Below are 19,063 nucleotides of genomic sequence, written 5' to 3'. Positions count from 1 at the left end.
ATGTGAAATGGCATTTGGGAAATGTATGGGCTTTGCCTTAAATCCTCATTTACGTTAACACAGGAATGAACTATTTGCAATTTAAGGCAGCCCCATTACTGTACTACAGGAAACTAACAGTTTAAAGGCTCTGCTTTCAAGTAGGAATTTCAATGTTTGTCCCCATTTTCTGAATTCTGACTCACTGTGAACTGCCATAACAACAAAAATGGAACTTTGCAATATTTTCAGGATTTTAGAAGCAATAGTTTTCTACATGTTTTTCCAATATAAACAACAACAGGGCAGATGGAAGGAAAGAGTTTTCATGTATTGTAACTTCTTGTAATATTTATTCTTTTCTTTTTTTATACTTTTACAAAATGTATGTTTTCAATTTGATGTTTACATGCTAAATGAAGCCTACATCCAGTGCTTACCCTTGTGGCTTCCAGTAAAAATACTTGAATACAAATATTAAGGCCTAAGGCAAGGCATTAATACATTGCTAATCAAACAACAATAATACAAATAATATATCAGAAAACGTATTGGTGAAAAATAAAATGAATGTTGTACAAAACAAAAGGAAACTGAACACTTGCATTAAAGTGAGTTTAAAAGGGAAGGTAGCAAGGAAAATGCATGTTCACTAACTTGTGGCAAGCATCTTACATCCAAATGAACTGTTTTCTCCAGCTCTCTTTATAGGTTTTTGCTTTCTGCTTAATACCTCATTTTTCTATTCTTCACATTATTTATCATTAACATGATAGAAATATTTTCTTCTTATGTATAAGTTGTACAGCTTCAATAGTTGCATAACTTCAAAAATCAATCAACATGTATGAAATTTACAAGTTTTTCTCAACTCAACACTGGCACTCATGGCAAAATCTTTTAGCTAGGTTCCTGGTCATTCACAAAAAACTTTCCTATAATTAGATTTTTTACTAAGTGGAATGTTTAAATCATTAACATGGTTATTTTCTTCATAACACTCTCATTTCAAAGTACACAGAAGGACAGAGTAAACTGAAATAATGTTAGGTTGGATACAGATATTTCTATATATTAATTTATGTTTGTACCTTTGCTAACAATATTTCAACTACTTCAACCTTTATCAGGACTGCAATGAAAAAAGTTAAACTTTTAGAACTACATGCGTAATGAGTATTTAAGGTGTTACACAACTGGTTTCAAATATTTCTGGACCCCATCCACAAGACTAACTATTTCAAGTTGATGAATGCCATTATGAGTATACATCCTATGATGTCTGATAGGCTTACTGCCCTGCAATTCACCACAGTATTGAATATTATAATTTCACACAGGATCATTTTCTTATGGTTGAGTGTCCAGAAATAGCATGACCCCATGTAACAGTTTGGTGTCTCTCGAAGTTTAGACCTGCACAATATATGACTAGAAAAGTAATTGATCTGGCTAAGTTTGGAATTCTACACAGAACAGATATTTGGTTTCCTTTTTCCATCTACAACAATCATCTTAGGTTATTTGAACACAATTAGCACATAAATATAATTGTACTTTATCTTGCAGTAAAAGTTAAGTGGCTTGAAACAGAACTATAAATCAAGGCATTTAGAAGGCATCACTGGTTTGTGATTATAAAATACACTAAGCATGAAAATAGTTTTTAATTCAAGAAATATTAGCTAGTTTTTAACAGCTTATGGTTTTGATGCAAATTATTAACAACATTTAAATGGATAAAACACAGACAAATATGAATCTCGTGAACATATTTCCACAGAAAATGCAAAACTCACTTGCAAGAAGTAAAAAGATTAAATATGTTGAGAAACAAATTTAGAACTGCCCCATCACATAATTTGAACATAAATTTATGAAGTCACTACTATGATGTATTTATTTTTTCACAAGAAGAAATTGTTTAATAGTATGGTTTGAAGCTGACACTATGCATAGATTGCTTCATACTGCAGTGAAGATGTTCTAAGATGTAAATACAATATTTCCCTTTTTTTCTGGCCATGAGCTAAGGTAGAATAGCATAAATGCATTAAAATAAACAACATTTGAACTACATAAAAAAATTAAAAAAATATGAAACAACCAAGCAATATTGTTGTTCGGTTTATTAAATTATTTAGCTTTACTTTCTTTGCATCGTAAGGTTCTCATTTTCATAGATGTAAAACCATAAATGGCTAACACAATATGAACAATTGAAGTGAATATGGGATGGGAATGTTCAAAATCCTGTATCATGCTAGTTTGTAAATTTACATACAGTAAACTCAGTTCCATTGGCAGTAACGTACATTCTCCACAATATAAAACACAATAGACACAATGGAATTACAATATAATAAAGAAACCACAGCAACATTAGACAGAGTAACTTCCAGAGCTTTGTACAATACTAGATTACTTAGCTATGTATCATCTATGGTGACCAAAATGGCAGATGCACCACAGTCGATGAGATTAGGGATGCATCAATATCAGAAACTTTATTGGTGGGAATCTGTACGACTTGGCATAAGTATGGTGTTGGTTCAGCCATAGAGAAGATACACATCTTACTTTTAGTGAAAGAAGGGAGTGTGACTAGCATGCACCATGCAACAAACATGTACACAAAATTTAACAATGCAGCTAGAAAAAATCTTTGTACAGGAATAATAACCAAACTTTCACTATCAGAAGTAAACGAAACATTAGGCAATCACAAATAAAAACTACACATTACATCCCATGAAAGTGTCTGAACTGCAGATTGTTGAAATAGAAGATACAATTGTTCATTAACATTTTGTGACTGCAAGGATAATGCAAAGATAATGTAATAATCCTGTGACTGTCCTCTCAATATATTGAAAAATTTTCACAAATGTAAAAAATTACCCAGTCTGATTTAACCAGAATGTGTACATGTATTTCAATGAATAAACTTTATTTACTTTGTAACAGAATTTGAATCTGATGATATGATAACCTGAGTTCTCACAGCCATAGATTTTGTATACAGTTTAAAAACAAAGTTACTTGAAGCTTCAATTAAACAAAATTGAGAACATTTTTTTTACAATTTTCAATAAAAGAGTTACAAGTAACATTAGAAACATAGAATGGTGTTGCATTTTTGTTCTTATTTACAAATGTACGCATGAAACATGAGATCTATGGGGGGAAATGTTGAAAATTTAAAAAATTAAAATTAATTAAATCATGTAGTAACTTAATATCAATTTCTGAATACCTGCACAGACAAGCACAAAAGTGTTTCTGAACCTTGTATTTCATACAACAAAGCTGAAAGGGGCTTTCTCATTGGTTGCCAATTTATTGATTGTTGATTGTCAATACTGATTGATATCTGATTCAAATGGGAATCTAAAATGTCAGACTTTATGCAATGGTGGGATGAGGTAGATCCTCCATTCAACAGCTACACACTTTTACCCTCAAGAGTAAAAATTCATTTGTTCAAGGAAAGAATCATATTAATATCTCAGCAATTTACTATTAATTGTACAAAATACTGCCATATTTACCAATGTTTCATTTAGTGCAAAGATTTTCTTTACAGGTGTTCATTTAGAGTATGATCTGTCATGTTATGCTGTGTATAGATTTACTAGGCAATACTTTATAAAACCTTTGAGATGGCTAACTAGTGTTCTGATTTTCTATTTTACACAAGGTTCAATACAAAAATGGAGAAAAACAACAAAGTTTATTTTAAATTTATTTCCCTACAATGATTTGAGATCAACTCAAACCAAGTTCATGGTGATTACACTATGTATCATTCATTTGCAGCTGATGAATTTTTCATGTTCAGTTGGTATTAAAATTATAAAAATATAATCATTTATATGGCAACAGAATATCTATAGAAATTGTACATAAAAGAAAGAGAGGGAGGAGGAGAGAAGAGATATGATGGAACAAAAGTAGAGCAACATGTTGCAAAAGTAATTAAGGAGAAATATTATGTAAACAAACATATCAACCCTTCCTTCCTTCATAAAATACATCTGAAGAATGTAACCACTCAATGGTGGTTAACAACGAAAAATTTAAAAAGCTATGTTCTTTTACAGGATACAACTTTTATGGCTTTAGCTTTCACATATTTCAGATTTAAGCTATTTTTACAAACTTTTCACTCATACTGATGATGCATACAAACAAATACTTTGTATGAGCTTCAACTTATGAAGAGTAAATGCAATGTAATTAAAATATCTGTTATTTGTAATTAATCAAATGTCTTTGTTGGGTAAATAGAAGATGTTTATACAAGACTAGGATGAATTATAGTAAACAAACTTCAGAATCTTAGGAATGTCAATTACAAACAACATATTCATACAGGTAACAATCCAACCTTAACCAGACCAATGATATGGCGAGAAAGGAAAGAAAAAATTCTGCCCACACACCCAACCATACATTCATTTCAAGAATATACGCTGCTCAAATAATACCTTATTTATCTATAAAATATAAAAGTAGTATTACAATGGCTTGCATACTAAATTACCCAATTTGGCAGTCTGTGACATATTCACAAATTTACTTAGCATTCAAAAGCAACATACATAAATATATATTATATACATAAAATATGTGTATCATGGCAAAGTATAAAATTTCACTGTTGCAATCGCTCAAAAATTTTTTAATGTCTTTATTGCAGACTCAAAAAAGGGGTAAACTTAGTCTTTCTTTCTTTTAAATATGACTGACTCAAAAACGATTTTTATTTCTGTTTACCATGAAAATAAATATTTTTCCAAACCTTACAGGTACACAGAGTACAACTTTCTACATATAGACCCAGCAGGTGTTTAAAAATATGTTATACTGAAACATTTTCAAAGTAACAACATGCATATGTTGTCAAGAACAACAATTTATACATGAGATCAAAGTAATAGATGGTATAATAATTTCAAACACATCACTGAGAATATTACATTGAAGGCTTCATTTCAAATCACTATTAACAATTATATTTAACAAACTTCATATAGCTGTATCATAAGCAAAGGTAACCTCCTGTTTTTCATAACTATGTTTAAGCATAATTCAAATTAGTACAATTATAAGGACATATTTCCACCAACAAATTTCTTCAAACTGAACATAAATTGAGAACGAAGCTTTTGTTTACCATTAAGCACATGTAATAGAAAATGTCAAAGATTCAATAGTTAACATGGAATGAAGGCTCTTGTGATGAAGGCTGGGAAGCACTGCCAATGAAGGCCAAAATATGAGTACTCTACTGAACGTGTAATGCCATTTCAATTATTAAATTCAATGGAGGTGCTCAGAAAGATCAGAAATCACTTGAAACACTTTTTGCAAGAGCACATCTTCAGCCTGAACTTCCATAGAAAGAACGTTTACAATGTAATGCCACCATGTTTCAACAATTTCCATGCTCAAAAAAAAAGAAATACTCATCCTTTTCTCCAACTTTTTCTATATACATGTAAAAATATACAAACGGACTGAGGTACAATATTAAACAATGCTTCAAAACACATGTCTCTTGACTGAGAACCAATTTGAACACACTTAAAAAATATTTAAGTAGCATTCAGACTGAAATAGAGAAAACTAACAAGAAATATTCAAATTATTAAGGAACTACTCAAAATAATTATAATTTGAAATAAAAACTAATGTTTGATTGATATATTTGTGTTGTAGAAAATCACATTACCTTGTAAGCACTATAACAGTTTTCAATAGAAAAAGAAAAATTTAACACACAAATGGAAATTTGTGAAAGCAATTTCCACATTAATTTTTCTCCAACATGTTTATACTGAGAGAGTTCACCTGCATCAATTGCTGCACCACGGCTACACTTAAAAAATAAAACAGTGCAAGGATCCAGGCTTTTAATTAATTTTTTTGTCTTTCTTCTACATCAAGCAATGAAAGTACTTTTTTTAATCTTATGCCCAACACTTGTTATGATTGCTTGAGAATCACGCACCACTTGGGTTCTTCTCTAACCACACAGTTATCTTGATGAAACTTTACAAATGCCTGAAATCAACCAACTAACAGCATTTAAGACAAGTGGCATTCGGTAACACGAACAAATCATTTCTTTCAAGTTTTTGTCATCCTTTTAGGAAGTCTTTCAATTGTCCATGGCATACATCCGTGTCCATTCTCGTGCATTCCTTATGGCTTCTGCTTCATTTATTTTCCACAACTCTGCTACATCATTTGCCAATGGATCATCGGGATTAGGAGCACTTAGAAGAGCCTGTATGGAGAGCAGAACTGTTCTTATCTGGAGGGCTGGACTCCATTTATCTGAAAGCAAATAAAACTTAGTATAACTGAGTGTAACAGCAAATCAATAACATTTCAGTAACAATTTATTTAAAAATGGCTGATTCTTGGGCCAAACAAGCTACTAAATACTCTGGTGGTGGTCTTTTTAGCCAATTTCTGCAATTTAAATACTCTAGATATGGAAACTATGATGTCAAAATAGACTAGATACATTACGATTAGATCACAATATTCCAATGAACTGAAATTAACTTTTCAACTTGGTCCAAAAGTAAAGTTTACATTTATTCTTCTTTCATTTTTCTTTGGCATGTCAACTAGGAAATGACACTGCAAAAAAATCTCTGAATATATGAATATGTTTGAAAAATTGCATTGCAATCCATAAATTCCCTGCTTCATGACATCAACAAGATGTATAATTACTTGGACATTCTTGCATTAAAAATATGTTTATATGAATGCTGAAAAATAGAGAGAATTTACAGTGATTGACTCTAAAGTTATGCATTTAATACCAATGAATCTTCAGTCATTATTCTTTTATAAAACTAACATCTGCTAGTTTAAAATGGCTTCATACAATGATTACCACAATTTTGTAGCAGAATTACTAGCTCCACACATGTATTTCTCAATGAAGGAGACTACTTTGAAGTCTTGTCAGGTTTTCCTGCCAATAAATATGGATATACTTGCTTAAGAAATACTAGAAAGATTGCGAAATAAAATTTTTGTTTTGTGGCATAAGGGTAAATAGGTGTTCTTCCCTAATTTTGGTGTGCTGAATTCAAATCTGCATACCATTTTCCTGTATCACGTAAGGATTTTTTACAATGATGACATGAAATATTTATTGACTTACTGATTTTTAATTAATTAATACTGGTAAGAAAGGACATTTTAACAACTATAGGTCTTTTCTACTCTTACGACGGGGGATCTATATGCTGGCAAGGGAGGTAGTGAGTGGGGAATATGCAGAGGACAAACCAGACAACAGCAGATGCACCAAGAGTTACAACGTCGAGACGAGGAACTACTATATGCACCACATTCTACAGGCTGCTGTGTTTCTTATGGCACTGGATTGGTCACTTCCCTGCTCCCCACTTGCCTTGCCAGCATATAGAGCACTCTCTGTAAGACTGGAAAAGAGCTAGAGTATGCAATATGAAAATAAATTGCAGTGTCCTGAAATCATTTGAAATATACCTCAGACAAATTAAATTATCTTCTCCTTCACTTTATTGCAAATGTTCGCTGTGTTGATTTGCGTTTGTGTTCTTGGTGATTCTTCCTTAGTAAACACTACAGCGCCTAGAATAACGTAGTGTGGAAAACGGCATGGTTCTGCGCTCTTTCGCTGGTTCCACTCGAAAATGATCCACTAGAGGCGCTGGTGTTGAACCCGGTGCTTGGTGTTCGACTGCTTATAATGGAAGTAAATGGAGTTTTCGCTGCAACGTCTGATTCTTTTACATGAAGCATTTCTATGAATGTGATAATTGCTATGATATTTGGTACAGTGGTCACGAAGATATTAACGAAAATTCTAGACAGTCGACCACGTCCTGTTATCGTCATACTTTCGTTAATAATACGGGAGAAAAAATACGCGTGGAATATTCTTGGCAACTAAATTTTTGTGTATGAATTATTTTCATTATTATTATCATTATCATCATCATCATCATTTATTTGAAAGATATACACACTGAAGCATTTGTATTTTTGATATTTACTGTATCTTTTCTTCCGCTTTAAACTAATCGCGGTGATGATGATAATGATGATTGCATGAAACGACAAGGGGAACCCCACAAAACTTTGAGGGTCCAAACAGCAAACGACACGTTCATATGGCGTATTCGCGTGCTACTTGTTACTTCGGTCGGAAAGCTCCTTAAAGGAAGGGTGCTCAGACCGAAGCGACGCGCTACAGGGGGAGATCCCAACTAAGTGGCAAGCGACATGGTGCCTTCAGTCTATTAGCAAGCGTTGCTTGCGAACAACAGATAGGCGACACGATAAACCGCAAATTACAACAACAGATCTAGGCGACACGATAAGCCACACGTGTCGCTTTGTCGCTTCTGCGTCGCTCAAACTGGGTCATTTCCTCAATAGCTTGCAACATGTTGCCGTGGTTTGTTGTTCGCGCATACGCGATGCAATGAGTGTCTTGCTTTAGTGAGATTGCGCACCAAAGCGACAAGGGGCACGCGACACTTATCGCTTGAGGATTTCACCAACCGAACGCTGGCCTGTACTTCCCGTCATGCCGCTACGATGTGAAATGTTGCTCTCGATTGGCTCCTTTCCAAGCAGCATGTGTCACTTCGGTATGAAAGTTGCCTTGGACCGAATGACCCGTGTCGCTTTGGTGTAAAATCTCCTTGAGGAAACTGTGCAGTCAGAGCTTTTGTCCCTACGGTTCGAAAGGCTGCATTGATTTCCGACTGCTCGCTTTCAAGCGACATTTGTGGTTTGTCGCCTCGGTATGAAATATCTCTCAGGGTACTATTTATATTCTAATAACATAGAAAAATAAACTCTAATACACAGTCCAAGACCTGACGTCCGGAATCACATTGCGATGTTTCTTCTTGTGTTACGCATGCTATTTATTTATTAATTTTATTTTACTTTTCTTTCCAAATTAATGCCATTTCGTGACTGCAAATCACTCCACAAATATAACTGTTTCCATCAATTCACTTACCGCCTTTCTAGAGAAACAAATCTACACAATATATTCCAAAAACTTACTAAGCCGCATTACTTTCATAACAAAATTAGCACCTGGGTCGATCGCACTGCCATCTACTTGTCATCGTCTCGGGGAACCAGTTTGTTGGGTCGTTTTCCACACTACGTTATTCAAGGCGCTGTAGTAAACACCAACAGTAGTCAGCCATCATGGAGACATCCCACCGACCCTGATACCGCATTCCCATCTCCTTAATGTCCTGATGGAATCTCTCTCCCTGTTCTTCACTTAGTGCCACTAAGTTTTTGGGGAAGTAGTCAAGGTGCGCATATGTAAAATGTAACTTCAAACTCATGTCACAGCTGAGCATCTGCAGTTTTTGAAGCAGGGTTTTCCCAATCTCTTCGTGTCTGCCATCTTTGACATTGCACAAAAACTGGTTGATTACGTCAATAAACGAATCCCATGCCGGAAGCTCCAAGTCATTCATTGTATTTCTGAATGCAGAATCTTTAATGAGCTGGCAAATCTGCAGTCCATCAAAAATTCCCTCTTTAATCTTTGCCTGAGACAACATCGGGAATTTTTGAACAAGGTATTGGAAACAAAGACTAATTTTGTCCAGGGCTTTGATAAACAGCCTAACTTAATGTGTAAAGTAGGGAACAAAACGTTGTGTCGGTCAATTAATGGGAACTTGGCTACATTTTTTGTACCCTGCACTAGGTATTTCCTTTTGGGCAAATTAGAAACTGCCCAGTGTTTGTCTTTGGTTCTACTGTCCCATTCACAAAAAGCATGGCAAATTATTGAATTTAGTGTACCCTCCTTGCTGTCCCAATAAAATCCACACATCCTCGGATCACAGAATACGTACAACTTATGATCGTTGTATTTTTTTTTTTTTTAACAATGGTTTCTTTAAGTGATGTTGAATCAGCAATTGGCACTGATGCCAGTTGATTCAAATTGTGAAGAAGAACACACTAGAGTCAATAAGTAAGCACCAGTATTTTGTTTCATAAACTGTTCCTATGTAGCCAATCAAGCCAGGGCTATCACAACAGTACACAAGTTGTCCTTCCTTAACAAAAAATTGTTTTAATTATTCATGATTTCTGTAGCAATAAAAGTTTGTTACAGCAGCTAAAAGATTTTTTCTTTCGGTCTGGACCCCAAAAGTTCACTCTTTTCTTTAGTTATCCCTATGTCAGATACCAAATCATTCAATTCTGACAGAGAAATGTTGTGGATTTTGAATCTGGTGAACATATTAGATCACCTTCTTCATTACTTGAAGTGGATGACATTTCACTCTCTGGTAATGATGTTGGTGGTGTTGGAATTGCAACACCTGGTCCATGTGGGACAGGTCATATTGCTGATGGTAGATTTGTGTATTCAGTATTTCTCTTGTTTTTTGCATTGAACCCCAATACTTTACAAACACATAAATAACAACCATTATAATGATTTTGTTCCTCATGCCAAACCATTGCAATACTGAGGCATGGATGAACAAACACTAATGTACCACTGTCTGAGATTTTCTACACATGTTTCACACGCAACATGTGGAGCCCACGTTTTGTTATGATCTCCTAATTTAATTTTAAAATATGCTAAATACAAACTCATGTGAGCAAATGACATGGTCATGGGGCAACCAAACTATGCCTAGAGCTCCTATTTGTCGAGTGGTTCGCATGCTGGCATTTGGCATGAAGCTTGTTACTTTGATCTCCAGTAAAGGCTTCAGGAGCACAAATCTCCATTGCTGGCGTTATTTAATCAATACACAAACAAATACATTGTAATACACCACATTTTGCAATGTTCACGCATTTAAAATATCTTTCCATCAATGTTACAAGCAGTGCTTCTAATACAATTACCACTGTCATCACGATTAATAAAATGTGGAATTGTACAAAATCTGTACGTGATATGCCAAAACTAATAATATATCTGCCATCAGGGCACTTGATTTGACTTATATCACATTAAATATTTTGAGCCACAAAATCTTTGCAGGCCTGTGTTATTATAGTGAATTGTGCAGAACCACAAATTCTTTTGTTGTGAATAATTATAGATACAATCTGAAGAGCTCATTACAATGAGCTATAAACACAAATACGTTAAAAGTATTACATTTCGTCTACTTACGTAAGTTAGTATATATTCGTCGTAAAATATGTTTCGGAAGCTTTACTGCTTCCTTCTTCAGGTGGTCGTATTTTAGGTTTGGAACATCAAGCCACGTTGGAGAAGTGTTAAAAACACTTCATGGCACTTGACACATACAAATTTAAAACTACCTTTGTTAAAAACCCTTAAAACTCACGGAAAAAAAACATATTAAAATCACCAACATGGTATGCTTGAGTGGCCGTTGAAAGCCCTAGTTCCCTGCTAAGGTGAAGTGTGTGAGCAGCTGGCACCACGCAACGGAGTTGTGGGGAACTTCCTCTCCAATGAGTGGTCCCTCCCCCCTTTTTTTCCGTCACCAATCCAAGGAGAATTCGCGTTCCACTTTGGCTGCTTTCTTTACCTCCGCAGTGACATGGAAGCCTATCGGGGCATTTTTGTCATACATATTGTCCCACTTTTTAAAAAAGCTAATCCATACATCATCCAAATTGCCCTAGTCTCGGTTCAGTTTATTTCTGTTTCCCGCACAAATAAGTGCCGTTTTGTATACATTCCTATCCAATTTACTGTTACTTCTTTTGATAACCTCCCTTTTTATGATTCTATGCCCATTGTTTATTACATGATCTGCAAGCCCAGTTTTCGGATCCCTTTCCTTATATTCTTATCATGTTCCCCCCATCTAACATGCATGTTCCTGCCTGTCTGTCCAATATATTCCATACCACAATCGCACTCGATCTTATAAACCCCTTTTTGTTCGTCTGGGTTACTTCGGATCTTTACCCCCCTTTTATAATCCATGAAATGCTTTTGAATATTTGTAGGGACTTTCGTCCCGCATTTCACACCATACTTTTTCACTGTCTTTTCAATTTTCTCCGTGAGTCCTTTCCAGTATAGGATCCCAACATAGTGAACTTTACTATACAACTCTCCCTCTTCAAATTTCTCCTTTTCTAACCTGCTATCGAAATCGGAGTTCTCCTTCGCAATATTCTTCCTCGTTCTTCTGGCTAACACATTCATTTCATATTCGGAGTACCCATTCTTCAATCCTACTTCTATTATCCATGATATTTCCTTTTCTTTCTCCATGGCATTACTACATAATCTCTCAGCCCTTACAAAAAAGTTTAAATAAACATTCGATTTGACCCTACTAGAATGTTTGGATGTTTTATTAATATAAAGATTGCCTGCTAGGGGTTTATGAAATACTCCTGTTCTTATTCCCTTTTCAGTTTTAATAATCCTTAGGTCCAGGTATTTATTTTCCCATCTACCAAGTTCTCCTTTGTGAAGCCTATTCTGTCTTCTTGTTTCTCTAATTCAGCAAAAACAGTGTTAAGATCCTTTTCTTTTCCGATTATAAGGATATCGTTTACATATCTACCATAATACTTTAAGCCTACTCCTACTTGTTCCAAAACAGCTTTTTCTAGGTAATGCAAGAAAATATTTGCCGCAAACTCGATATTGGGTTGCCCATCGATAATCCTTCTTTTTGTCGAAAAATCTTATCATTCACGCAGAAATAATTGTAACCGGTTACAAGAAAGAACCACCCGACGTATTCCCATGCTACTAATATATCCACGCCAAGGTCTAATAGCCACCTCTGAAGGCAGTCACAGACTTTCTCTCTCGGTACACTAGGGTACAAATTTATTACATCAAAACTACCAATTTGGTCATCGCTCCCGATTTCTAATCTTTCAATTGAGTTTTTTACCTCAAATGAGTTTTTAACTCTATACTGAGTGTTAACATTAATCTTCTTCATTCTTTTAATTAATGCTTTTGCCAACCCATAGCCTGGGTGTTCATAAGTGGGAATTTTTGGTCTAAGTGGGAATTTTTGGTCTAAGTGGAACCAGCGCATTGTGTGTTTTTGGGATGCCCAATGTTGTAGGGATATTCCCCTCTTTCGCTTCTTTGATGAGCTTTTATTTTCTAAACTGCCCAAAGTTATACTGGTTTCTATCCCACGTCTAATCTCATTTCTAATTTTGTTAATTGGGTTGCCATTAACCATTTCGAAATCACTATTCAGAAAACATTCTTCCAACTTACTTTGATACACATCTTTTTCCATTACTACCATCTTATTTTCCTTGTCAGATTGAATGAGATACACATTATTATCTTTAGCCCATTTTTTCACTTTATATAAACTATCCGTAATTCTCCTTGGATTGGTGACGGGGAAAAAAAAGGGGGGGGAGGGACCACTCATTGGAGAGGAAGTTCCCCACAACTCCATAGCACAGCACCAGCTGCTCGCATGCTTCACCTTGGCCGGGAACTAGGGCTTTCAATGGCCACTCACGCATACAGTGTTGGTGATTTTAACATGTTTTTTTTGTGAGTTTTACAGGTTTTTAACAAAGGTAGTTTTAAATTTTGTGTGTGTCGAGCACCATGAAGTGTTTTTAACCCCAACCTTTTACCTAGTATCCTCGTATGACACTTCTCCGATGTGGCTTGATGTTCCAAGCCTAAAATATGACCACCTGAAGAAGGAAGCAGTAAAGCTTCCGAAACTTAGTTTACAACGAATATATACTGACTTACGTAAGTAGACGAAATTTAATACTTTTAACGTATTTATGTTTATAGATAGTGAGTAATACGCACATAACCAATATGCTATTTACAATTAGTTGTGCATAAATTTGAAAAGTCATTCTAGTCAACTTTTAAACTAAAGCAAACTCTATGGTTCACCAACTCTCTGTGGGCAAGGCCTATCAAGCAGCTTTTCATTGGGTGAAGCATGGTCAGCATGTGGAGTCCCATCACCTCTGTTTTCTGGCTTCTGAGACTGGAGCATGCTACTATTTCCTTTCAAGTAGCTTCTCAATTGTCTTCATAAGGCTGGGTCAACACCGAAATTTTGGTTGCCTTCCCCCCCCCCCCCCCCCCCCCCAGACTCGAACCAGAGACTGACGGCACCATAGGAACGAGTGCTGACCGTTCTGCTATTACAGGCCGAGGGTGGCCACTCTAAGACCATGATAAAATTCAAGTATAATCCCCAGTTTTGAAGTCGAACTTGCCAAAAATTCGAAAGTCCAAGCACATGTTTTCTCTATTTCAACCTTATGTATTACTATCTCCCCCCCCCCCCCACACAAATATGCATATTAACAATGTAAAGGATCTGTGTGATTGCAATGTATTAAAAAATTCTAATTCAACTCAATTAAACTGTATATTATATATAAAATATTTAATTTCATGTGGGAAGTTTACAATTGCCATTTGACATATAGCCCAGTCAAAGAAGGACAAAAAGAGGCCAATGTCGGGAATAATTCTGTAAAAGCTGAATTTTGGTCAGTTGTTAGAACACTACTAGTAGTGCAAAATCCCAAAAGTCTACGTCCCTCCTCGCGGTGCTTCCCCCTCAGCCCCCCCCCCCCAACATCAATTTCGCAGACTCTCAGTTATTGACCTTTATCTCTGTAACCAATTGTCGTAGGCAGGTCATCTCTTTTTAGTCTTAATCCTCATTAGATGGGCTACAAAAAAGATTCTGTTAAAGTTTTCGATAATGTCATTGGTTTTGCCATAATTTAAAAAAATATCTTTAAAAAGTGAAATTTTTCTAGTACCTTTTAAAGTTTTTGCCTTTTAACTTTTGAACAAATTAAATGACAAGAAATTGTTTCAAATAAAAGTTGTAGCCTATATCATAAGCTTTAAAACGATATAAGGTATAATGTACTTTAATGAAGGGTACAGCATAAAATGTGTCTCCAAGTGGAGGATAGTACCAAAAGAGTGTCTCTTCATCACAGTCTGGCAGTTAAGTCCGATATCATTGACTTTTTAATAAAAGCAAGAGACTTGGTAGAATTAATTGTTGTACTAATTAAGATATGTTCAGTCAAGTAGCCAATCCTCATCTGCGATCTGATGGCCGCCATATTGGATATTTTTGATTCCATATATCTCGGGAATGGTAGCACCTATCAACTTCCGCTTTCTTTTCAGAAATGTTCTAAATAGTGCAAACTTCAATAATATATTAATAAATCTATTTTTGAAAAATAAAAAATAGACTCGCTATTTATGATACTTTATGTGAATAGTGGCAAGTTGAAAGTCTTAATAATTCTCGAACTAAACAATAGTATTTGATATCTTGTTAGAATACTTTAGACAATTTCTTATATTTATAAATTTACCTTCAACAATATTTTTATAGGAGATACAATTTATATACAACTTATTTTGATTTGTGTAAGTTGGAGTTATTGAAATTTATACAGTATTAAATTATTTTATTATTGGAAAGAAAAACGCATATTCATTGTAATTGATATGAAAATAGTGAAAATTATTTAGAAAATATTTTGTTATATCGTTTCCCTTCTTTTATCAGGTTTCAAAATTGTATCCTTCACATTCGCATGATGTAGTGGATTCAAGATTTTCCATTCAACACTTGGAACGTCCAGTGTACTGTTTACTTGCGGTGTATTTTATGACTTTTTTATAGTTTTCACTAACAAGTACATAGTATTGTCAGCCATTGAAGTATCCAAGGACCACTGTCGCTCTGTACTTCTCCATTAGAAATCAGCAAATCTCTGTTGACAACAAGGCCACTTACAGCATTATTTTTTTTATTATTGGAAAGAAAAACATATATTCATTGTAATACGAAAATAGTGGAAATTATTTAGATACCCTATGACTACAAGTGCTGGAGGTTCTTTCATGATACAGAAATTGTATTATTCTAACATCCTCATGTTCAAAAAAGTGGATCAAAATAGCCCATTCTAACTATGTCAAAATGAGTATACTAGATTAGGATTTTTCCCAATAACTATACAATTCCGGAAAACCTTAAGTTCAGAACACTTTTCTCTTCATAAACTTTTATTCTCTCGTATAATATCTAAGATGCTAAAAGTTCAAATATACAAAACAGTAATTTTACCTTTAGTATTATATGGATGTGAAACTTTGTTCCTTACATTAAAAGAGGAACATAAATTAAGAGTATTTGAAAATAAAACCCTTAGAAAAATATTTGGACCTAAAAGTGATGAGGAGACAGGTGAGTGGAGAAGGTTACATAATTTAGAACTGCATAATATGCATTCATATAGAATAATTAAATCAAGAAGACTTTTAGATGGACAGTTCATGTGGCATGAATGGGAGGGGAAAGAAGTGTTTACAGGATTCTTGTTGGGAAACATGATGGCAAGAGACCTGTAGGAAGGTCAAGATGAAAATGAGGAATAACATTGAGATGGACCTAAAGGAAATCTGTAAATATGGAAAAGTTTGGATTGACCTTGCCCAGGATAGGGACAGATGGAAGGCTTGTGCTACTTTCAGGTTTAAGAATGCTAGAGAGTGTGAGTGAGTGACTTAAGCTCAGAACTTTCGGCCTTCAATATCGGATGATTTAAGAAATTGCAAGTAAAGAAACCGCCTGGTGTTAACATGTTGTGAACTGCATTAGCTCCGATGAGTTGATCACAATCACACTGTGAAACATACGTACATAGTTTGGAAACCACTTCAAACTTCAACTCATCCACGTGATGTAACAGCACTGCTGCTTTTGTTTCCTGATAACTAAATAAGTCGCAATGGTATGACATGGATTTGACGTCACTCTAAAAGCAGTAAATCTTCTGAAACCAGGACAGTTCCAATTATTGCATGCAATCAACAAATATTCAAAATATCGAACTGGATTCAGTGGTTCTGGGCTGACCACAACTATATGGAGACGATAAGAGAGTCATCATGTTGGGAGGCTCCACGTTGAAATGACAGTCTTAAAATGCATGGTGGTGTTCTTGCTGCAAGAAGATAGATATAAACTCTGGAGCAAACCAAAAATACTTCTTACTTGGTACAAGGGATTCATTTTGTAAAGCTTGACAAGTACTCATCAGACTTCAACATGTGCACTCTACAAACTGCATAAGGATGTATACCTTGTCAATGGACATTTCCACTTTGACATGAAAAACATTTTAAATCCATTCATTTTACAGATAATGACACAAACATGAGATGTGCAAAATATCTCGGCGATATTTGTTTCGGTACTCGAGAAACACGCCTTCAAACACTGCTGAAATTCACCTGCTACGTCACGGGTTTGAAAACTTCCTCTCCACAGACAGGAGGTCCTCTGACGTCATCACTTAGAAATGCATGCAGGCGGGGCTTCTGCTCGTCCCGTCAACTTAGCATGAGCCGCGGTAGCGACAGCAAATTCACTTGTTACTGTGTAAAACAAGTATCTTACAACTTCCAGTGCAAGAATCTGTGCTCCATTTCTTGGAGATGAATTATGCCCTAGCAGTATAGTAGTATTTACTGTAATTCAACCACTCGGTAGAGGGTTTTCCCATTAGGGTGACAAAGCAAACTTTGTAACACTCAATGGCTGAACACGTGAACAGCCTTGTTCATTGCGAATACATAGGTTAGTTCTGACTGACAAGAACTTAATGTTATAGGAATGCCTTTTCTGGAATTACAATTATTTTCGTCATAATATTTTCTTCAGAAATTTTTATATAATACTTTTAGAACACACTGGTTTACACGCCAATTTCTGCAATATAAGAGGTGATACGGTATAAAAAGGTACGGTGAGTTTTTAAATTTCCTGCAGTAAATGACAGTTTTCTTCAGTTAATATATATTGCAAATTTTTGTATTTAGCCTACTTTTACTTCGCTTTTCCGTTCACTTTGTTTAACCGCAACAATGAGAACGCATGGTTAATTTATTATGAATCATCTCTAACATCACATTTCTTCCACTTTTGGCTAATCGCTACAATGAAGATGAATGACTACAAGCAGTATTCGAAGTCGGGGTGCAGGAGTACACCCCCCCTCCACACACACACACACACTACCACCAACTGCACAATCTAAGTATCACCCAACCTGCCACGATAAGAGACGAACTTTCTCTTCTGTCCCATCTCATTTCGAAATCATTCACTTGTCCCATCTCCTTTTATGAGACGAGACGGAACATGCCTCGTCTCGTGAACAACACTAACATTAACAATAGAAGCATCCCCCTAGCTGTCCCCAAAGTCACGAGCAAACATCCTCCCATGTAACAATTTCCAGTTCAATGAAATGTCACTCACAAGGGAACAGTCATGCCCAGGTCGAGTCAAACCTGGAACCTGAGACTTCCTCAGATAAATCATGAATGTTGTGTATAATAATTACAATGCCAGTTCATTCCTGGTAATTCTGAATCTGCGGTTTGGTTTGCATATATAACCAGGATAATATTTAGTTTTCGAGGGCTGTACCGTCGAAACGAGGAGTCTCAAAAAAAAAATGTATATATATATATATATATATATATATATATATATATATATATATATATATTAAAAAAGGTTTTTTTGTATTTATAATGATAAGCATACGTTGTTAATTCTATATTTTTCTAGACTTGAGACTAGAACGAGAATTGCCCTCCCAAACCGAGACGGATGTTTATAATTTGAGACGAGACTGTCAATGAGACATTTACAACTCTCAACGAGAACGAGACCAAGGCTGCCATGTCTCATCTCGATAGGATCCTTAGTGGTGAAGTTGTGAACCAACCAATTAATGCATTCGGGGTAATGAGATAAAGCGGCTTTTTTCGCAATAACAAAATTCAAAATAATTATATCGTACCATTTCAGTATGGGATATTGTTATACACATGGGAGTATATATAGTTCACGGGGGGGGGGGGGGGGATGGATCAACTTTTGGTATGATTAGGGATGCTTTATTTCGTAAGTGAAAATCCAGGATGCTGCTGGCCGGAAGCTTGTTGGGCAGCAGGGGGGGGGGGGGGGGTGCTGGACCCGACAAA

At 35.3% G+C, this 19,063-nt stretch overlaps 1 protein-coding gene across 2 annotated transcripts in view; it reads right to left on the bottom strand.

Moving 5' to 3' along the window:
- Positions 1-317: 317 nt before the first annotated feature.
- LOC145984138 (ubiquitin-conjugating enzyme E2 N-like) overlaps positions 318-19,063 on the bottom strand; it is a 107,768-nt gene continuing 89,022 nt past the window's right edge. For both annotated transcript variants that reach the window (XM_083117584.1, XM_083117583.1), the window contains exon 4: positions 318-6,324. In XM_083117584.1, coding sequence (XP_082973710.1) covers positions 6,146-6,324 — 179 coding nt within the window. In that variant the 3' untranslated portion in view covers positions 318-6,145. The remainder of the gene's footprint in view (positions 6,325-19,063) is intronic.

This window comes from Lepisma saccharinum, chromosome 2 (assembly GCF_977018435.1).
Source record: "Lepisma saccharinum chromosome 2, izLepSacc3.1, whole genome shotgun sequence".
NCBI lineage: Eukaryota > Metazoa > Arthropoda > Insecta > Zygentoma > Lepismatidae > Lepisma > Lepisma saccharinum.
Note: the sequence above shows the minus strand (reverse complement) of the source record. Positions and strands in the feature narration are given on the sequence as shown.